The 22,320-nt window shown below is 54.7% G+C and overlaps 1 protein-coding gene across 4 annotated transcripts in view; it reads right to left on the bottom strand.

Annotated features, from left to right (window-relative positions):
* Positions 1-1,372: 1,372 nt before the first annotated feature.
* Positions 1,373-22,320, bottom strand: part of TSC1 (TSC complex subunit 1) — a 44,048-nt gene continuing 23,100 nt past the window's right edge. For all 4 annotated transcript variants that reach the window (XM_037492904.1, XM_037492906.1, XM_037492907.1 and 1 more), the window contains exons 7-23: positions 21,525-21,679; positions 21,093-21,166; positions 17,853-18,028; positions 17,069-17,181; positions 16,709-16,820; positions 16,277-16,395; positions 13,987-14,056; positions 13,483-13,587; positions 12,687-13,245; positions 10,154-10,197; positions 9,469-9,635; positions 8,523-8,705; positions 7,553-7,663; positions 6,702-6,824; positions 4,155-4,342; positions 3,907-4,068; positions 1,373-3,552 (exon numbers count right to left, since the gene is read on the bottom strand). In XM_037492904.1, coding sequence (XP_037348801.1) covers positions 3,051-3,552; positions 3,907-4,068; positions 4,155-4,342; positions 6,702-6,824; positions 7,553-7,663; positions 8,523-8,705; positions 9,469-9,635; positions 10,154-10,197; positions 12,687-13,245; positions 13,483-13,587; positions 13,987-14,056; positions 16,277-16,395; positions 16,709-16,820; positions 17,069-17,181; positions 17,853-18,028; positions 21,093-21,166; positions 21,525-21,679 — 2,963 coding nt within the window. In that variant the 3' untranslated portion in view covers positions 1,373-3,050. The remainder of the gene's footprint in view (positions 3,553-3,906; positions 4,069-4,154; positions 4,343-6,701; positions 6,825-7,552; positions 7,664-8,522; positions 8,706-9,468; positions 9,636-10,153; positions 10,198-12,686; positions 13,246-13,482; positions 13,588-13,986; positions 14,057-16,276; positions 16,396-16,708; positions 16,821-17,068; positions 17,182-17,852; positions 18,029-21,092; positions 21,167-21,524; positions 21,680-22,320) is intronic.

Below are 22,320 nucleotides of genomic sequence, written 5' to 3'. Positions count from 1 at the left end.
GGCCGTTTCTGGCCGAGTGGTATGTTCTCGTCCGGGGGGAACTTCACGCCGGCTGGCGCGGCACGTGTGTCATGTTCCCTACACAGACGCCCCACATTTCCAGTCCCAGCTGTGAGGGTTCAGCCCAGGACCCCCTGGGCACCAACATGGCTTTGATTCACCCTCGTCTACACCACTGCTCGAGCGCCACCTTTTTCGACCAAAAGACGGGACGCCACACATGCCTTTGCCTAAGGGGACAGCCCAGAGCGTGGCGTGCGGTTGTGGCCCTGGGCCTGCCCAGCAGCACTGCTGGCCTGCGGCCACAGGGGCGCAGGGCCGGTCTCCCTGACTGGCAGTGGCGTCCAGGGCCTTTCCCGGATGGCCACCACCACCACCTGCTTGGAACAGCCCGGCTGTCTGCACACCGGCTGGCAAAGCACATCACCCCTCCCTGCTCAGCGCCTGGCCAGGTCACGCCTACCCACGCCCTGCAGGCTGGCCCAGCACCACCGCCCAGGGCCACTCAGCACCTCTCCCACCCAGCAAACGGCTGCTCTCTCCTCCCACCTTGGGGTGCCGTCTTCTTATTTGTGACCAGATTTCTCTCCCAACCCCGTAACAACTCTACAGCCCTCACGGCGGGACCCTGTCAAAAGATTTTTAAAAACCCGTGACAGTCCCGCTGGCTAGAGATGCGCCTGCTCAGCTTCCTGCAGCACACCAGGGACCTCATCTTCTCTGTCGAGACCAGGCTGCACCCCCACATTGTAGTGCTCCTTTTAAAACTAACTCCAAGCTGCCCAAGCAGACTCCAGGGCCTGTGCTGACCTGGCCAGCGTCCACCGGAACTGGGGGGGTCATATGCGTTGGCCAACAGCTTCAGGCTCTGACTGGACCCCACCCTCTGCCTCTCCCAGGCCACAATTCTCCCTGGGAGTCTCCCTACTCGCATCTCCACACCCTTAAAAACATGCCTATAGCAGGCCACGTGACCCCTGGCTCTCGGGGCTTATCCTGTCAACGCAAAACCAAACCCTCTGGCCCGAGTCCTCTGCAACAGAAAAGCCGACATCGTCGGGCTGGGTCACTTCAGCAGGACTTCAGGCCCAATCCCCCAGCCTGGGCCAAGTGACTCCCACACCCTTCTGGCGCCTAGAGGAAGCCAGGCCACACCCATAAGGGTGGACGGTGGTTATGAGGCTGAGCCGGCAGACCCCCGGGAGAGGAGGCCAGGGCCGAGCAGACCCCCCAAGAGCCTCCGGCCTAGCCTTGGCCCACTGTACCACCGGCTCCTGCTTCCCGCATCTTCCCAACCTGCCTGTGGACCTCAGAAGTGTCTTCCTTTTCCCCACAGGCCTCAGGCCCGCCGCGGGTGCGGGGTGGGGGGGGGGGGATGCCCCGGGGTGAGCAGGCACCTGCGCTGCAGCAGATCTCCTGGGCTGGGCGAGGGGGCGCACGAGCAGCGGCTTCTGTAGCCACCCCGAACACGTTTTCCTTTCTGAATTTGTTCGTGTTTTCCTTCGCTAAAACTAAGCCCACTGGGAGACGAGAGCACACGCGACTGCAGCTGTCCTGTGGATACAGCTGCTCGGAACGTGTGGCACCGCCCCATGTGGGCAACAGCAGCCTCCCCAAGGGGTGTCTGCCCGCACCCACGCCGGCAGCTGGCAGCGGGCTCCCGCATTCAGGGACACCAGTGCCCGCGCAAGCGGGAGGCTTCGTACCATCACGGCCTGTCTCTCCCACCACCCTGGGGACTGAGAGGCCGGCGAGGACAGCCGGTACTCGGCTCCCTCCCAGTCTCCCCTGGTCTCAGCGGGAACGCAGCCACGGCTCCCAGGTGTCCAGCATGGGAGTATTCGCTGGGTGAGGTGCTCCATGTGCCCAGGCCTCTGCCAGGTATCACCTTGCGAGCGTGGGCAGTGGAGCGGGCCTGTGGCAGGTAGCCTCTGCCAGCACCCCTGGACCCTGCTCACAGGCCCCCCACGGCTAACCGGGGAGGGCGGCAGCACAGAGCTCCCCTGCAGTGGGCCCTGAAGTCAGCACTGGAGTGGAAAGCCGGCCTGCAGCCTGGGGCAGCGAGGCAACTAGCAGCCTGAGGGACAGTGGGAACTCTTTGGGCCTTTGGGATTTTTCTGCAGCGTCACAAAGAATCTGACGCAGACTCGAGGCCTTGGGAACCAAGGGGCAGGTTGAGGGCAGGAGTCTGACCATGGCTTGCCACGCGGCCTGCCGAGGCCCCAGTCCTCCCACAAGGGACTTGGGCTACTGCTGAGGCACCGGCCTCCCATCCTGCCTGGAGCAGGCCGAGCACCCCACAGCGGCCTCTGGATGGCACAGAAGTGGCTCCCAAGCAAACACCAAATAAATACAAGGGACTGGGGTGGGAGGGGCAGGGCGCCCAGGGGAGACACGGCCTCCACAGGGCCAAGCCCAGACCTTCCAGACAACACAGGTTCACGCGCTCAGAACTTTCTAGGAAGCTTCTCAGAACAACCAAAAGAACATGAGGGTGCACAAACCGCTGTTTTTCTAGATCTGCTGCTTTAGCTGCTAAACTTCAGGACCACATAGCTGTGAAAACGTCTCCATCGAAGCTTCTGGGGGAAGATGGTCAGTGTTCACGAGACATCCTCCAGAGAGGGACAAACTGGACTTACCTGCAACGCCACCAACTACCTGGGCCGACCCAGATGTCTGAGCCTCAGGAGAGGAGAATGGTGTGTTAGATGCACAGACTCAATTTGGCCTCATATTGCACAGGTTCAGAGGAGGCGACCGTTTGGGGAAAAGGAAAACAATAAAGCTAGTGAGGACGCAAACCGCCTCGGCTTTGAACACGCTGCTGGGGGGTGGGGGAGCTGGGGCAGGGCGGGGGAGGGTTGAGGCATTTCAATGCCAGATCCAAAAACCGTTCCACATCCAGTCAACTATCCAAAGGACCTCCTTCCCGCTCCCACGGTGCGAGCTAGCCGCCCGGCCCCGGGAACGGGAGCACGCGAGACGTGCGTGCGTGCGTGCCTCTGCGCTAGGCAGCGCTACCGAGCTAACACTGAGCGGCCGTCCCCCTAGCTGTGTTCGTGCTGAGTCTCGTTGTAGTCCATGATACGGAGCTGTCCAGCACTGTCCGGGTTAGGGGGAGACGGGTGCGGGCCACCTGGGCCCAGGGGGGTCTTGGCTTCCGCACCCAAGTCTGTGCCCAGTTCCGTCTTTGGGGTCTCGGAAAGGCGACTGATGGCCACGCCGTCCTCATCACACTGGCTCTCGCTCTTATTACGGAACAGCTCTCGGGCCTTCATGCCCAGGAAGCTTTTGGAACTGGGAAGTGAGCCGACCGTCGTGGGGATGCTGGTCGAGGGCTCGGCCACACTCGTTTCCCACCGACTGCTGAACGGGCCCGCCCTCTGGCTGGGGGGCTTCTCCGGGGTAGAGAGCTCACTGCTGCTACTACTGCCCCGAGTGCTGCCAGGTCGGGGGGGCTTGGTCTCACCATTGCGGCCAGGGGCCTCTTCGCTGTGCCCAAAGGTGGACTCCGAGCAGCCATCATGACAGCAGTCGAGCCTGTAAGAACTGGGGAGGGAGGAGGGGGTGAGGCTCAGTGTCTGTCTGGAAGGCGACCCTCACTCACACTGACACTGAACCCCACGCTGTCTCGTAGCAGCGGACTCCACCGTGGGGAGAACTCTGGCGCAGCTGGGGGCAGGAGGTGCAGTCTAACAACAAACACTCCCATGACCACAATGAGTGGCCCGAGGCCCGGGGAAAAGGCCGTTCGAGGTCACAGGCGTGGCGAGGACAAGCGGGCCGGGCGGGTGCTCCGCATGGGGGCTGAGAGCTGCGGCCTGCGTCCTCCCCACCCCACGCGGTCCTTGCTGTCAGCACAGCCCAACCACAGAGCCGCCCGCGCCCACTCCCTATGCCTACCTTTCCTCCACTGCTTCGGCTGCTTCTGGTTTTTCTTCTTCAAGTTTTTTCAGGAGGCCATCTTTCTCCAGCTTGCCGTATAAATCTAGGATCTCCAGCTCAAACACCTGTGTGATCTTTTTCTGAGCCTCGTACCTGCTCTCTGCAGCCTGCAACTGGTCTCTGAAAGACACCGACCACTACAGATTAGGGATGTGCCACTGAAAAAAGAGCACATTGGGGCAAGCACCTTTTCTGACCAAGGTTACCTTGCCTGGGCCTTGACATCCTCTAAGTACTTCTTCTGTTCCAGAAGAAGGTGGTCTCTCTTGGCCAGATGAGATTCCAGTTCCAAAATCCGCTTCTGGGCGGTATCAAGCCTCTGACTTTGCTGGAGGACATGACTTCTGTTTTTTTCTAGTTCTTTCCGATATGCCGCTTTCATCATTTCCACTTCCTACAGAAAGGGTTGGAGGAAGAAGTACTTTCAGAAAATGCACATGCCACACCCCTTCTGAGGCATCAAGGGGACAGCAGAGAAGCCGCTGCAGGACACTGCTTGTGGGACATCAGCAAGTCCAACTTTCCAGAAAGGAAGCTGGTAGTAAATAGTAACCTAAAAACCCTTTCTGGAAATCGCTCCCTAAGGAAATCATTTGAAACAGGAAAAGAAATAAAAGACACAAAAGTCATCAGGGCATATTCTTAAGAACAAAAACCGGAAAACACTGTTAAATCTGAAGTCAGGGAGTTGCTGCTCACGCTTTACATTTACCAGTTTTTAAGAGCCAGACATGTCAGAACTAAAAGGCAGAACGTGATCCTGAGATTTCGGTTATCAACCACATACACACCCACATTCACCAAACGGTGCATGAAAACTAAGCCGACGGCGTCTCGATTGCAGTGAAGTGTCCGTTGGTCCTCGGCTCCCAGCTTCCCCCGACTCCTACCCAGCTGAGGGGGAATGGAGGGGCACCATGCAGGTGTGCAGACAACACGGCACCTGCAGCTCAGGTGCTGACGAGGTCTGCCCACCGTGCATCTGCCCAGCTGCTGACAGATGTGAACAGCTTACAATCCAGCGCAAGCATAGACCAAGGCTGAGAGAAGGGGCGGCCAGGACACTACTCTGACAAGCACGTGACACTGACAATGGGCGTTTCCCATGGTGGGGAGATAAATGCAAGAGGGCGCCGATTATTTTTAAGATAGTAAACCCAGGGAGCAAGGAGATGAGCATCCCCAAAGGGGCTCCTGCCCTGACAAGTGAGCCCACTGCGCCCTCGGGGCAGAGAGTAGGGGACTGAAGCCCAGTGGGTGCCAGTGACCACGGGCCAGCCAGCTGAGCTGAGGCCTACAGACCCGCCCAGGTCAGGCGAGCACATTTGACCTCGGCCGGCTCTCGGTGAAGAATCAGGCGAGGTGCAAGGAATGTCCCTGTGCAGACACCCCCACATCTCAGACAGCCACCCTTCTTCCCATCTGACTAAGCAAGAGGAAGCCCCACACCAGGGCCAGGGGCAGGCACGCAGCACCATCCTGGCCAGTAAGAAGGCGGGCAGCCTGGCGGAGGGCCTCTGGGAAAGTGTTCCTCGCCGCACGAGATGGCAGAAGGACCGCTCTCCACGGTGTCCGCCCACAACAGCTGTCGCTGCCACATGCCTTGCACCCACAAGCACAGCTGGTCTGAGGACATGCGACAGGACAGGTCAGACGGGGCAGAAGAGAAGCAAGAGCCAGGCTCTTGCTGCTGCCCTCAACTGTGAACTTGACCAGCCTGGAACTCCGCTGTCCCGCACTTCTCATCAAGAGAAATGACGCAGCTCTACACGGGACCGGCCAGGCCCGCTCCCTCGTGGCCGCCCCCAGCGGAAGGCCGCTAACCACCGCTGTCAGCAGCGTCACTTGCTGCAGAAAGTAGGAAGAGCCCCAAGAGGGCAGGCGTGCTCCGAGCAAAACACAGACCCCGGAGGCCGACTGACCAGGCGCCTCTCGCCTCTCGAGTGGTAGGAGGAATGGACTTGAGGAAATTTTTTTTAAGGTTCCTATCTTACAAGTCTGTTTCCCCTCGTTTTTCTTCTCCCAAAGCTATTATACTTCCAGATAAAAGAGAGAAAGTTCTCCCTTGCCACCCTCCTAAAGCGAGCCCGGAGGTGAGTGCTGAGAGGGGCGAGAGACAGCGGCAGCTCCATCGTGGAGACGACAGCTCTGCTGAGACCACCCCCTCCGTCTGGCCAGAGAGGCACGGCGCAAGCGGCTCTGGGGAGCAAACCTGTGTGTGATGGAGAAGCTGGTGACAGGGTGCATCTGGGCATTCACTAAAGAATTCCGTTCCCAACTCACCCACCCCATCACTCGAGGCTATGACGCAGGTACGTTAAAGCCCTCAACACCAGTCGTGAATTACTGCAGGCCTGCCCCAACCTGGCCTTGTTGCCACGACTGCAGCTTCAGTAAATTCAACAGTAAAGGGAAGAGAAGTGCTACATCCACCTGGGCCAGGAGAGACGCCGCCCCCAAGGCAGACCCCAGTCCTCACTACGCAGAGCAGCGCTGGCTCCCTCCCTCTCGCTCCCTCTCCTTAGAGGGGCCTGGGTGAGAGAAGGGTACTCTCATATTACCCACTGGGTACTGAGTCTCACTGAGTCCTTTTTAAATACCTGACTTGACTTCCCGGCGCAGGCAGGGAAGCAAGCTCAGGGGAAGGACCCAGCAGGGCTGCGCCGGCTGAGGAAACTACCTGTGAAGCCGCCCGTGGCACGCTGCAGGCAGAGCACCCCAGTGCCCCCACCGGCTGGGCCTGGCCGGCGTACCTTTGTGGTGTCCGAGTGCTTGTTCTGCAGCTGCTCCAGGTACAGCTCGTTGACCTCCCCGAGAACCAGCAGCTGCCTGTTCAAGAACTCCATCTGCTGCTGGACCGACTCGCTGTTTGAGAGCTGACAAAGCACAGGAACAAGCACGGTGAGGTCCCACGGCACCAGCGCAGCCAGCGCAACTAGGCAGGAGCCAGGAGCCACATGCTTTTTCAGAGCTGGGGCGGAACAACCAACCAGCTCCCGGGGCCTCAGACTCCCCGGCACAAGGACTGGCCGACGGGAAGGCCTCCGTGGGCGGCAGGGACAGACAGGAGCGCACTCTCAACAGTACCATGCCCAGGGGAGAAGTGCCAGTGCGCCCCCTCCAAGCTGGCTCCCCAGGGCTCCTGGAGCACACGGACGTGTGTCCGCACTACAGCCACCACACGGGGGGACGTTAGGTCTGGGGGATGCAGCCCCAGGGAAAACCACCAGCATGGAGCAAGCAGTCTGGGGATGCAGTGAAGGATGAGAGCTCAATGTTCTGAGCAAGCCACTCGCGTCTATGCAACTAAGGGGCTGAGGAGCCACCCCACAGGACAGGCACAGCCCGGCGCAGGCTGCAGCTCGGCTGCGGATGCCCGGCCCGTGCAGCGCGGGGTGTTCGGCGGCGTCCCGCCTGCTCTCTGGACGCAGCAGCTTCCAGGAGGTCAGCCTGAGGTACCTCTGGACAGCGCCAAGTGTCCCCGGGGCTGGGGACAGAGTCCCTCCCTGCAGGGAACCCTGAGAAGACACACGGTGGCCTGTCTGTGCTGGCTGAGGCAGACCAGCAAGGGGGATGCAGGGGGACAGGGCGCCCCTTTCCTTACCTTCTGAGAAACCTGGCTGAGCAGCAGCTCCGTGTGGCACACCTTGCTGCTGGCTTTCTTCAGCTCCACGCGGAGCTCTGCGATCATGTTCCTGCAGTCCTCCAGCTTTGTCTGCCCGGAGACACGTGCGCGTGACATTAGGGGGACCAGCAGGCCAGGCGCCAGCCTCCCAGACCATGGCCCGAGCGGAGGGGAAAGCAGAGTCCTCAGTTGCTCTACTATTCTTGGGCCAGTAAGATTTAACTCGTTAGTTTTAAAAAGTTACGGCTGATGTTTGAGTTCCCAACCAATTTAAAAACAAGCCCTTACACGGCGCCAAAGAGCCGAGGCTGGGCCAGGCAACAGGCAAACGTGTTGTGCGCGCTTTTAAAATTTTTGAGGGAAACACAGCGCCCCCTGTTGGTCACTGGGTGAACAACGAGCTAGAGGAGGTTCAGTTTGGTTCTCGGCTACTGCTGGTGCCAGGGGAGAGTAAGGTGGTCTTTGCCAACCTGGGCTTTAAGGTGGTTGTCGTGATAAAAACCACCATGCGAAAACCGATGTGAAAAAGGGAATGAAGGTGTCAGTGCCCGGCCTGACTCCAAGGTCTGACACCCCACGCAGGGCCCACCGTGAGCACAGGCAGCACAGCTGACAGCGCTTCCGACGGTCGTTTACCAGCACTTTTAGACATATTGTCAACAGCTCCTGAAAATAACAGCATTATTTTCAAACAGCGACTAAGTTATCAGGACATAGACACTCAAAGCTGTCCAGGTCTGCCAGGTGAGCAGAACTGGTGGTGTTCCTTCTGGCCGCGAGTGCCAGGAAACCATCACTGAAGCGCTAAGAGAACCAAGAAGCCAAGGAGCCTCTGCCCTAACTAAAGGCGCCTGCCCAGCACCGCCTGCCAGGACTCCAGAGAAGCACTCCGTCTCACTTCAAAGAAACAGGCGCCCCCGCCCCTCCAGCACACCGGGTGCAGGCATACCTGCAGCTCCTGGCTCTGGTTGTAGAACTCCTCCCGGTCGTGCTGCAGCTGGCGGATCTGGCTATGGAGCTGGGCGACCACCGTGTCTCGCTGCTCCTGCAGCTGGCTATACCGGTTCTGCTCTTTCTGCAGACTAACCTTCCATATCTGGATGTCCTTCTCTTGAAGCTTCAGCTGGTCTTTCTAGCAGAGACAGAGGCACCCCCCTTCAGCGGCCTTTCAACACACGCAGCAAATGTCCCACCTAAACAGCCACATGCCCCCCTGAAACTCATGAGAGGCCAGAATCTGGCAGCTCACCGCCATCTAATCCGGCTTCAGGTCAAGAACGTTTAAAGGTCACATTAGCAAAAAGATACGATGTTGCTGCTTAAAAAGTCTTTCCCAGGCTCCAGAGCCACGCTCCACCCTCCAGGAACCGGTGCCTTCCCAGGAATCGGAAACGCTGAACACCCACCGAGCCAGGCGTGGAGCCAGCGCTTACCGACATTCCATTAACCAACACAGTGGGAAAAAGTTGGCGCTGATCTTACTGTTCCCACTTTTCAGAATGGGTGACAGAGGCTCCGAGAAACAACGCCACTTTCCCAAGGAGACAAGCCGCAGAGACGGCCCCAGCTCCAGCCTGACAGGCTTCGCTACCGCGCCCCCAGTTTATGCCACCATACAGGCTTGGCAGAGCTATTCCACACTGGGGAAACCACCTCTGGGCGACGCCATGGCCGTTTACAGATGCACAGTCACCTCTGCACCCCGACCCCTGGCCGCGCCCAGCAGCTGAGAGGGAGCAGAGACCTCGCCTCAGACCTAGCCTCAGAGCCTCAATTCACACCAGCAGGCAGAGGGCGGGCTGAGAGGCTGGCTGAGCTGCTGCTCTTTGCCAACCACCATGCTGGTCCGAAGTGGAACCAAAACCCACATCCCGGCGCCCCGCGGCCAGGCTCACCATGGCGGCATTGTGCTCCTCCAGCGCTGCGGCCTTGATCACCTTCCGGAGGAGCCGCCTGTTCCGCAGAGCGTGCTGCTGCCTCTTAAAACGCTCATAGAGCAGCTGGTTGTGCAGTAAAAGCAACTGGTTCCGCAGGGTACGGACCTCGTCTGAGGGAGGCGAGCCTGAGGTGAGAGCAGAGGGGCGGCAGAGACTCTTTTACACAGCGGCCAACCAAGCCCCCGCCCGTGGTCTGTCAGCTAAAGAAACACATTCTCTCAGGAAGAAATCGCTACTAGCTCTGTGAATGGCCACTCGGCCCTCAGGCATGCGTGGGCGTGGGGAGGGACCCTTCGCTCTTTAAAGCAATGGGTATGACGTGGGATGGCTCTTTAGCTGGCTCTCCTCTCCCCCAACACCTGGACCATACACATGCACGTTTCTTCAGGCCTCTCCTGTCTCGTCACTGGCAAGCCCAGTACCTCTTGGGTGCTGACCTCCCAGGGGCCCCGCTTCTGCATGTCCAGCTCTCAGCGCAGGGACGTGGCACCCGTCACCACAGCCAGCGCCGACTGCAGCGTCGAGAGGCTGCTGGCTGGAGTGGGGTGTGGGGAGGCACTCCCTAGGGGTACTTCCTCCAAGGACAGGAAAGGCGACCAGCCTGGGGGGCCCAGCGGGTAGATCTGGCGCTAAAGAACTTTACCTCCAAAGTGGGTCCAGTCCACAGACTTGCTGGGTAAAGACAACCTAGGAAGAAAGGTTTTGAGTAACAAAGTTATCAACTTGCCTTAGCAAAACCTATCTGGACTTCTAAGTGCAGCAAGGTTAGCTCACTTCCTGGGGGTCAAAAATGCAGCGGCATGAGGAAGTCGAGCTGGCGTGAGGATGAGCCTGACAGGATGGAAGGGCTGGTGCCTGTGACGACGACTGGCCCCGGCTCCACTTGAGCAGGCGGTGGTCAGCTCTCCAGGGCAAGTGAGGGGCCACACACACACACACACACACACACACACACACACACACACGCCGAGGGCTGTCCCCCCCGCCCCTGCTCTTCTCAAACCTCTCCGCAGAAGCATGAGAGCAGTAGCCAGGTCTAATGGGAAAATGCAGGTAACTTTCCTACTTTGACTTCACCAAATTTCACTCAAAAAGAGATCTTAAATATCACAATCTCCGTCACAGACCGCCTGAGGTTGTTATAAAGATGAAAACCAGGACCGCCACCCTCCAGGAGCCCGTGTGCTCTCTGCACTGGGACCGCGGGCCCTGTCCCGAGAGCCTGTGAGCAGGCTACCAGGAGGGCCGAAAGGGTCTCAGAAAGACTTCTTTCTGGGAAGGGAATGGAGGCATCACACTCCCAGACTTCAAACTATACTACAAAGCCATAATCATCAAAACTGCATGGTATTGGAACAAGAACAGACATACAGACCAATGGAATCGAATAGAAAATCCAGAAATAAACCCACAGATTTATGGTCAACTAATCTTTGACAAAGGAGCAAAGACTATGCATTGGAGCAAAGAAAGTTTGTTCAATAAATGGTGCTGGGAAAACTGGGTTGCTACATGCAAAAGAATGAAGCTTGACCACTACCTCACACCATACACAAAAACCAACTCAAAATGGATTAAAGAACTAAACATAAGACCTGAAACCATAAAATATATAGAAGGAAATATAGGCGAAACACTACGTGATTTGCACATCAAAGACATCTTTACAGATACATCACCCAAAGCAGTGATAGTGAAGGCAAAGATAAACAGCTGGGACTACATCAAATTAAAGAGCTTCTGCACAGCAAAAGAGACAATAACAAAAACAAAGAGAAACCCCACTGACTGGGAGAACATTTTTGCACCCAACACTAATGATAAAGGACTGATCACCCTCTGTGTGGCTGGGGAGGGAGACACTGGCAAACCCCTGGTGTTATCTGCAGCACCATGACTTCCTGCCCACGTTCTCCGCGCCAACAGGATCAGTTGGCAAAAAATTTTTGATCAGTTGATCAAAAATCTGCAAAGAGCTGATGAGACTCAACAACAACAAAGAAAATAATCCAGTCAGAAAATGGGCAGAAGAGCTAAAAAGAAACTTCTCTGAAGAGGAAATGCAAATGGCCAACAGGCATATGAAAAAATGTTCAACATCACTTGTGATCAGGGAAATGCAAATCAAAACTACAATGATATACCATCTTACACCAGTGAGAATGGCACATATTAAAAAAACTAGCAACAACAAATGTTGGCGAGGGTGTGGAGAAAAAGGAACTCTTCTGCACTGTTGGTGGGAGTGCAAACTGGTCCACCCACTATGGAGAGCTGTGTGGAGATTTCTGGACCTACTAAATATTGACCTTCCATAGGATCCAGCAATTCCACTCCTAGGTATTTACCCAAAGGACACAGAAACATCCATTCCAAAGAGCACCTGCACCCCTATGTTTCTAGCAGCACTGTTTACAATAGCTAAGCTTTGGAAACAGCCCAAATGCCCAAAAATAGATGACTGGATCAAGAAGATGTGGTCCATATACACCATGGAATATTACTCAGCATTCAAAAAAGATAAACACATGCAATTTGCAGCAACATGGATGGCGCTGGAAGGGATCATGCTCAGTGAAATAAGCCAAAAAGAAAAAGAAAAATACTGGATGGTCTCACTCATAGCAGGAATCTAGAAAACTTAAATAAGGGACCAGGAAAACGAATAACTATAAGAAAGTGAAAATCAAAATCAACAAAAAACTATGAACCAGAGACACTTTTTGGGGGGTGGGGGGCGGGAGGGGAGAGATTGGGGTCAGAATGGGGGGGTTGCAATTGTATGGGGAATATAAAAATAAAATTTATAAAAAAAAAAAAAAAAGACTTCTTTCTGGGAAACCTGTGTGCCCCTGGGCTGGATCGGAGAGACACTGACCCCGCCCCGAAACGTGGATGGTCTCACTCCACCTAAGGAGTCATGCTGCCAAGAGGGAAGACCCTCTGTGTGGCTGGGGAAGGAGACAATGGCAAACCCCTGGTGTTATCTGCAGCACCATGACTTCCTGCCCATGTTCTCCGCGCCAATAGGAGTGCAGCCAGGTGTCCTCAGAGCGGGGGGCACAGAGGGCCTGAGCAGAAAGAGCCCCCTACAGCCGCACCAAGGGCCTCAGCGTGGCTGGCGTGCTGAGTGTGTCTGACGGTGCAGCGAGGGCGGCTGGGAGCCGCGGCCTTACTTGCTCAGCTCCTTGCTGTGGGCGTCGGCACCCTGCTGTATCAGCCTATCCAGCACTTCCGCCGGGGAGGTAGAGGGCGTGCAGTCGTCCTCAGCATTTCCTTTTGCTTTCTTTAAGAGTTCCTCCGTCTTCTTGCTGACAAAATGATGGGCAGTCTTTGGCAAGGCCACCTCAAAAAGATGATCGTAGGGGGGAGGCTGCCCACTACCAAACCCCACTCCCCTCTGAGGTGGAATTTTACAAGGGCTGGGAGTAAGGATGCTGGTCTCCAGGGAAGGCTGGCGCTCCCTGCTGCCGGCCGGACTCTCGTCAGCGCCGCCACAGGGCAGGTCTATGGGAGTAAAGGCTTGCTTTGGTGTGTCAGGCCCGGGCTTGTCCAGGGAGGAGTTTAAAGGCTCAGGGTTCACACTGGCGCCGGGCACACTGGAGGCGGCCGAGTGGGTCTTCCGCGGACAGCCCGGGACACTGTCTCGGTAGAAGGGAGAGTCAAACCCTCCTCGAGGAACCAGGGGCTCGGTGTCAGCGGTCGTGAGCTCAGAAAGTTCTTTAGATATCGCCGCTGTGAAAGAAGAGGGGAGACAAGAGGCACCCCGGTGAATAAGCCAGTGTGGGGGGGTGGCTGTGGCCACCCAGAGGGACCAAGACAAAGCTGCACCCTGTACCTGGTGTAGGACCCAGAACAGGTCTCGCATCTTCCCCCAGAGGAGAAACGGCACCAGCCTGGGAGCACTGGCCCCAGAGCCATTTTCCGGCAGCAGGAGACCTGGCCATGCGGCAGCCCAGGGCCCACATTTACCTTCTTCTTTGTCCTTCTCAATACTGTCCTCCTCAGAGGCCAGGCCACCCAGGAACCCAGGAAGGTCGCTCAGCGTGACGGAGCCTTTGCCACCAGGGAGCTCTTCTAGAGGGGGAGAGAGAGAAGGAGCTCGCAGGGCCACACTGGACCCCAGCAGGCCCTGCTTCCGCACGCCTAGCCACGTCTGGGAGGATCCCTCCCGCTGATAAGAGAGGCTGGACATGCTCTCTCCCGGGGCTACAGCAGAGAGCCCGGGCATCCGCAACAATCTCACTCAAGGGACCAAAATCATAATCCAACAAAAATACTCTCTGCTCGTCAGGTCTCAGAGAACAGATAACACCACAGCTTGGTCAGCTGAAACGCAGGTCACTTCACTGCAACAGCTTAAAATCTCTTTTTGATGGTACTAGGTTGGCTGTAGACTTAATTACACATCGTTTCTCTAGGTTTCCAGAATCCCTGGTTCCATGCACACAGGGCCTCCCGTCACCTGGACTTTACCTAATCCTCGGTCATTCGGAAGATGGGGCTGTCTGTGGAGACAGGGCCTGGCAGCGTCTGTCTTCTCTTCCTGAAAGACAGGCACTGGTCACACCACGAGGTGAATCGCTGGACGTGTTCTCTGACCCGGCCTAACTCTCTGAAATGCCAGCACATCACAAAGGAGTCTGAAAGTTAGCCCAGTGGGGGGCCGACTCTTGGTCTCCGGATACCTTTATATTCTTTTTTTTAATGTTTTTTTTTTTTTTTTTGAAGATTTATTTATTTATACAAGCTCTGGGGTACAAGCCGGAGGCACAGAAGGGTGCGAGAATTCACCAGAGACAGAGCAGGAAGCAGAACAGGCAGAAGGACCGAAATACCCTGCTGAGGGGAGCAGTGGGCAAGACAGAAGAGGTCTACCGCATCATGTGGGTATCCCTGGCCAGCCGGGAACTGAACCGGCACTAGAGAAGCTGCTGCAGACAGCTTCACAGCGCTGCACAAAACCCGCTGCACCACCTTGGGAGGCCCACCTTTATATTCTTTTTTTTTTAATTATTATTATTTTTTTTTAATAATTTTTTTTTAATATAGGCATGTTTTATTTATTTATTTGTTTGTTTGTTTATACATGCACTGGGTACAGTCAGAAGCGCGGGAGGGTGAGAGAATTCACCAGAGCCAGAGCGGGGAGCAGAGCAGGCAGAAGGACCGAAGGACACTGCTGAGGGGAGCGGCGGGCGGCAGGAGAGGTCTGCGCGCCATGTGGGACCCTCCTCCGGTGGCCGGGGAGCAGCCGGGGATCGAACCAGCGCCGCAGAGGCCACGGGCAGCTTCGCAACCCAGCGCTCAACCGTTGTGCCACCGGGGAGGCCCCCACCTTTATATTCTTAAATATCACTGATAATCTCAAGAGTTGTTATTTATGAGATTATGTCTATTGGCAGTTATAGTATTTAAAATTATAATAGAAACTTAAAATATTAATTTGCTAAAAGACAACAAGCTTATTACACGTAGGCCTAAATAATGCATTCTCATGAAGAACAGCGATGTTTCTCAAAACAAAAATAAAATCAGTGAAAAGCACAGTGTCGTTTCACATCCTAGCACTTTCTCTGGAATCTCTGGCTTAATGGAAGACAGCGATCTGCATCCACCCTGTGGTAATATATTCTTTTGCTAAAGGACACGCAGAAAATTCGGGCCCTGGGATAGGCAGCTGAGAAAGTAAACACAAGTTAGTGACCTTTCAGGTGACCGCAGATAACCGTTTTGGTGGTTACACCAAATGTGACAGACAAGTGGTCCTCTCTCAAGGGGCGGCCCCGGCTGGCCAGGGAAGCCACGGCCATCCTCGCTCCTGCGTGTCAGGGCCACTGGCCTCCTCCCTCTCTGGGCACCCTTTCACCCACACGCAACACCATGACAGCCCACGGCCAGCGTTGACCGATCTATGGAGAACTTTCAGATGTTGAAATATTTCATTATTTTACATCACACCACAAACTCAACACATTAACTAAGCTTCCCAAGACTTCGGATCCCATCTTACAGTTCCCAGGGGAGTGGACACGCTCAGGAGGCAGACGCAACCAGGCTCATTTCCCCTGAAAGCTGAACTCTCACTGGCGACAACCACGGTCAGCTGATGACCCAGAAGTGGTCAATCGGTTCAGCAGCGAGCGCTTGCCAAGTACTCAAGTCTGAACTACCTGGCGTGTCAGGTGTTCTTCCGAATAAAACTGACGTGCCCTAAGAAAGGTGGCTCACTGGGTGCTCCCGGCCACCCGCCACCCCGGCACCGGGCGGGCCACCACCCTGCAGTCTGCAGTGCCCGTGTGAGTGCCTAGTTCCCACTGGACACAAAGACTAAACAAGAGGAGTATTTTTACTGCCTTCTACAGGAGCTCTTAAGCTGTAGGTTTTGTTCTCTCCCTTCTTCCAACTGCAAGAGCACAAGCCGGAGAAAGAGCACCGTGCTGACCAGGCACAGCACAGTGCCTGCCTCAACTCGTGCTGAGGGACTAGCCATTGCCTCACAACTGCTGCCCCTGTACACAGCCATGCAGCTGCCCCGGCAGCCCGAGAGCACATACTGGGCGTTACTACAGAAGTGTTCTGACCCCAGGGAGCTCCCGGGAGCCACAGGAGTCAGAGCCCATGTGCTGGGAGCAGCTGGTCTGCTTGCAATTGCTGTGATTCAAAATCATCGCATCTTGGGTGAAGAGACAGCCTGCTGATGGGCTTCGTGGCCAGAGGGGGCCAGGTCACTGCACTGGGGTGAAGGGTAAAGCACCGCGCCTACCTTCTTGGGGGCCACAGCTGGGGCCTGCGGGAATGCAACGTGCATGCAGTCCTCAGAATGGCAGAACGGGGCTGGAGGAGGAGAGGTCGCTGGGGTTCCCAGGGGGGTTCCTTTTCCACCTGCCAGGAGAGGCGGACAGAAAATACAAACTTGCTTAGCCTGGTAGGAAACTGGCCATTTTCCCTCAGTTTATTACTGCAAAGAAAGCTGCTAGAGTTAAATTTCTGGGAATCCAGATGAGTTGGGTTTTTCTGTCTTGTTTAGGGCCCACCTTACGTGTTCTGGAAGCCCCTAAGGCTTGCATTACATGTCAAAGGCAGGTTTACTACGGCAAGCGCCCCCAGCTCACCACTAGATCTGCGAGATAGTCCCTCGTCACAAGGGCAGGCCGGCCCAAGCCAACCAAGCAGGTGCAGCCGAAGACGTACGTACCAGCTGTACCAAAGACTTTACTGTAAGGGTGGGACAGATCAGGTGGGACGTTTCCAGGAGAAGTCGGAGGAGTGGTCATACCACAAACCGTAGACGGGCTCCAAAGAGTGGCCTGGAAGTTAACGAGGCACGTCAGTAATGAGGAAGGAAAACCCTGTCACCCAGAGTTAGGCCTACGACGTGAGCCACTTTAAAATCACGCCTTTTCTACCAGAAAAGGGCAACAGAACAGAGCTGACACTCTCCCTTGACGTGGCTCCTGAGCCGAGCAGCAAGGTTTCCCCAGCGCGTGCTACAGCCTGACCCCACGGGCAGCCTCCCAGCCGCAGAGGAGAGAGCAGGCTCAGCCTGACACCGTACTTGTGGTGGCTCAGTTAACAGCCGTGTCGAGGGGGAGCTCAGAGTCTGAGGTAGCTGCCCTGGAGTATTTAACATCAGCCGAGGAGTGGAGTAAGGGGTAGAAGCAGCACTCCCTAAAGTGAAGGGAGAGAACACAGGGGTTAGCGTGCGGTTTTAGACAGCCCTGATCAAAACCAGGGTCCAAGAACACTGGAAACATTCCGTCCTCTGGATTTAAAACACCTGAGTGGATGCCTGGCCACATTGGGGTCAAAGTACCATGGAGAAGGACCTTTAAACCTGCTTTGGAAATACAGTTCAGTAAGTCAGGCCTACGTCAAGCTTTAGGGTAACCTGGACAAGCACATATGGGAGACACTGTCAGGGCCTGCGCTGAAGCCTGGGCCATCTCCGTCTATCTCTGAACTGTGCGGGCTCAGGGCAAGTTACGTCAGTGCCACGGCCCACAAGGCCTCCCAAATGTCTGGGACCAGAACCGCTTCTTCAAGACCAAAGCCTTGGAGCCAAAACTTGACACCCTCTCCCTTGTTCATTGTTGCAGACACATCCCCAAGGCTGTTGGCCATCTCACCGGCCGCAAACCAAGGACATGACTTTAAATTAAACTCGAGGGAGAATTAATCAGGAGAACATGGGTGTAAGTTCAAATTTTAAGCATTTGGAAACTAGCACATAGGAACTGATCTAAGTCTTAATCTAGGGAAGGAAAATAACATCAACAAAAATCAGCAAGGCTTTCTACAGACAAAGCCATAAAGCAGACAGCAGCAAAGTCACTTTTTACCACAGCTATTCTGGGTGTCGGCGGAGGGGCTGGCGGTGACATCAGCACAACGATGAGGAAAGCGGGTGGAGAGCTGGAGAGACACTGAATAGCCCTCTTCACACGAGGCCTCCGTGGGGTCCAGTGAGACCTTGGCACACTCGATCACAACGTCGTGCGTCTCTAACCTCCTCCACCTGCCAGAGCAAAGAGCGTCAAGACTGTAGGCTGGCGTCCATGTCACCCCACGATTGGGTCCTTATGGGGGCCAGCTCAGTGTCAGCCCCTGAGCTGTGATTAGCAAGGCACAGGTGGCGGTCCGAGGAGCACACAGGAAAAGAGCCAGCATTCCTGTGATACACGCTACCCTCCCAGTTTTAGACGGTCGTACCAAGTTATCAGAAACTGATCTGAAACAAAAATTTCATCAACAAAAGATGAGGCATGGCCTCAGAGAAGAACACAAGCCATGCAGCGCAGCCCCAGGGATCATTCTCCTGGGGAACAAAGAGTCACAAAACAGGGAGACCTGGGAGCTGCCAGGTGATGGGATCCATCTGTAGGCCAGAAATACGACTCAGAAAGATGCAAACTGAGAGAAAGCAGAGTATCTAAAGCACTGTCTGGAGCGCCCCCTCACGCTCCACTGTACCACTTCTGGGAGCCTGGCCAGCTTAGGCCACTGAAGCCAACGTTTGATCCCCGGCCAGGTTGCTGACCCACATGGCGCAGTACACCTCTCCTGTCTCCCCGCTGCTCCCCTCAGCAGCGTATTTCAGTAGATCTGCCTGTTCTGTTCCCCGCTCTGTCTCTGGGGAGTCCTCTCACCCCCCCATCTCTGGCCTACATCCCAGTTCATCTATGCATAAAAATAAATCTTAAAAAAAAAAAAAAAAAAAAAAAAAGAGCAGGGGGAGGGGCTGACCAGGAAAGGCACAAGCAGATTTTCTGGAGCAAGAAATGTTCTTCATCATGGTTGTTAAGATGTAACAAAATCATGAGTTTTATGGTATGTAAGTCATACTTTACTAAAGTTATTTTGAAAATCATGCTTTTGAAGGCTAAACGGCATGAAATGCTTAGGTGATAATCTTATATGAACAAAACACACAAATCTACTTTGAGACACTCCCACAAGAGCCAGGAGCACAGGAAGTGCACAGGTGACAAGAACAACGGGGTGGCGCCTGCGTTCCTCCTGCCGCCAGCGCCCACCCGGCATCCCGGGGCCAGCGGTCCCAAGGCTGTCTATGGGATGGACACCTGCTTGGGCGTGAGCCAGCTGCAGATGACCTGATTCTGCTATACGCTGCTAGAGGTTCTCACCCTCCTGTTCCCCCCAGAGCATACGGGGCACAGCCAGCAGCACCGGCTGCATTCCGTGGGTCTCCGGAAGCTAACATTCGATCCTGCACAAATCAGTCGAGGACGTTCATCATTAAATCTTAAATGCCAAAAGTGTGACACCGAATACACAGTGAAAGAGTTCAGGGTGTGGGGGTATGTAGGTGCTTCCCTAAGGGCAGAGCCTGCCTCTGAGGTCACGCGACATGCCCGTGCGCCCGCATCATGGGTGCCTGTCTCCTCTTGGGCAGCCTCAGCCTGACTGGAGGGGACTGAGTGAGAGCGAGCGCCAGGACGCACGGCACCCAGAGGCGGACGGCTTCCAGAGGAGAGAATGCGATCACAGTGAAGCAGGAAAGCCTTTCAATGACTTATTTTGATTAAAATAACACGCACTTAAGTATTTCCTCTATTCTTTTTTTTTAAAGATTTATTTATGCATACAAGAACTGGGGTATAAGCCAGAGGTGCAGGGGGTGAGAGGACTCACCAGAGACAGAGCAGGGAGCAGAACAGGCAGACTGACCGAAATCCACTGCTGAGGGGAGCAGCGGGGAGACAGGAGAGTCTGCTGCACCCTGTGGGTAGCTCCCTGGCCGGGGGTCAAACTCGTGCTGCAGTGGCTGCGCCATCAGGGAGACCCTATTCCTCTATTCTTAAAGGCACTTTTCATAACTTAATAATAACTGTGAAACTGGAAAGTATCCTCTGAGGTGTTTATTTGGCACTTTTTTCTTCCTCAGACACATACATCCTATATTTAATGGCATCTGAGAGGCAATAAAATATACTTTAAAAAGCTAATACAGTGTTAAAAGCTGCCCGCATGCCTCTCCCCTATAGCCCTCTGCCAGTTGTTCCCCATTCAGCAAGCTAAGCTGTCACCCTGCCCTCATACTTCTAAGGAATGTACCTTCAGTTTCTTGACTTACGAATATTAGACATCATCAATTAGCTTCCTGCTGCGGTTGGTGAGGATCTGGGTTGTGTCCATCTAGCCTTCCCTCCTCCCCAGTGCTCTCAAGACAAGTATATCACTATTTTGTTTCTTTTTAAAGACAACTTTCAGCAATTAATTATTATGACTGTAGTGCTCATCCCGACTGAGCTGAAGAGGATACCATGGTGGGTGTCCAATTTATGTCCATGTGTGTTCAATGTAGCTTGTCCTGGAGTTCGGGTTTTTCTATCTCAGTTCCTCAGTCTTCCGTGTATCTATTAATTCTTCTCCAACTTATTCTGTAGCTTTGAAACAACACCTAATATACAATGTTACACGAAGAAAGGCCAACAGCCTGCTAGGATCATCCCCATCTCACCAGAAAACCCCTCTGGAGCCCCTCCCCCATCAGCCTGAACTGATGGTTCTCAGCACTGCACCCCAAGACCTCCCTGATCACAATCCTAAGTCAGTGCCCCCTCCGCTTCCTGAATTGTGTCTTTGCTTCCTCCTTGATTTGCTTTTGGTGGATCATGTGCTCTGTGGTTAGCTGAAGAACGTCCATGGGAAGTAAATTTAAGTCCCTGCAAATCCAAAAATGTATTATGCTTTCAGGCAATTTGGCTGGATATAAAAGTCTGAGTTGAAAACCCTTTCCTCTCAGTTTTGAAGGTGTTTCAGAAATGAACACCATTCTGACTTCTGGCCCTCCCTGGCAGGTGAGGCAGGAGTCTTTCTGGGGCCCGGCAGGACAGTAGCCTGCACATCGCACCCTGCACCAGCCTGCTCAGGGCACCCTCCATCCAGGAGGAAGAGCCTTAGGCCCACGCCAAGCTCCCATGCCTTCATAACACAGTGATTCCATGAGTAGGACACCAGGGCTCCCCAGCCAGACCTCAAAATGAGCATGTCCCAGATCACTTTCTACCTCTCAAGAGATCCTGTACAATTCTGTGCCACAAGCTTCACTTCTATACCTTCGAGGGTCCAGTTCGTGGTCCTTGGATCCAGTCACTAATTCCGGATGAATTCGCACATGCTCCATCATTGGCTGGAAGAGTTCGGGTTGACAAATTATGAAAGGCTTCATTTCTGTACTGTCTCTATACCACAAATATTATTTGACAATAAAAGGAATGAACTACTATCACAGGCCACGTGAATGAATCTTGAGACATCATGTTACGTGCAAGAAGCCAGACACAAAAACCCCATATTACATGGCTCCCTGTCTGCCACATCTAAAGGCAGAATGCAGAGCAGAGCTTGCCTAGAGCCGAGGGAGGGGGCAAGCTGAGAGGGAGACTGAATTTCTTTTCAAAATTTTCCTACCATTTAATACAAAGGTTATAAATGCAGCTGTGCTCCCAGTATGCTAAGGGTCAAAGGAGCAGTTCATTTGCTCTTACCTTGACCACTTCTTCAAAAGTCTCCAAGTTTTCCTTCATACTGTAGTGAGAACGTAGAAAGGAGACAAAGTTGCAAGGGTACATTCCATAGAGGCGGTGGAAGAGAGCATAAACACTGGCGTGGAGATGGACAAGGTAGATTTCTGTCACGTGGCCTGAAAAGGAAACCATGGAGAGGAGACGTAGCTGGACACAGAATGACGTGTGCAAGGCAGAAACGAACAAGCCAGGATGACCTCGTGCATGTGTGCTCCCCAGTGGCCCCCGAGACAGTGGGAGCAGCCTCTAAAATGCAAGTCCCTATCCGGACATCCTCCTGTGCAACAGCCACTGGTGGCGCCTGTGGCCCCAGACACACGCCGGTCTACTTACACAGCCCACGCAGGCTCTTGCTGAGCTGGCCTCTGCAGCCCTCCCTCAAGAAGGACCCCAGCATTCTCAGCACGGTGAAGCACCTTTATAATGACAGCCACTGTCCCCCGAATCGGCAACTGGACTCCCCGTGCCCCTGCTCAGAATATGTTTCTAGAGAACAGCAGTATCTTTGCTTGCTATATTCTGCACGCCTGACCCTGTGCTCGGTGCCTAACAGGCCCGGTGCCAGTGTGGCGAATGCCTGCCAACCGTTACCAGTCACTGTCTAGCATTAGCTATGCAAATTTGCAACTAAAGAATGAAGAAACTTCAAAGTTAACTTCAAAAGCTAGGTGTGCAAAAGAAACTAGTTCCTGTAAGCTTACCTAGACCCTAGGGAAACCCCCAAATCCACCCTAATGGAGAGACCATTCCTTTCTCC

This window comes from Talpa occidentalis, unplaced genomic scaffold (assembly GCF_014898055.3).
Source record: "Talpa occidentalis isolate TD23 unplaced genomic scaffold, MPIMG_talOcc4v2.1 talOcc4.7, whole genome shotgun sequence".
NCBI lineage: Eukaryota > Metazoa > Chordata > Mammalia > Eulipotyphla > Talpidae > Talpa > Talpa occidentalis.
This window is presented reverse-complemented; position numbering and strand designations above follow the sequence as displayed.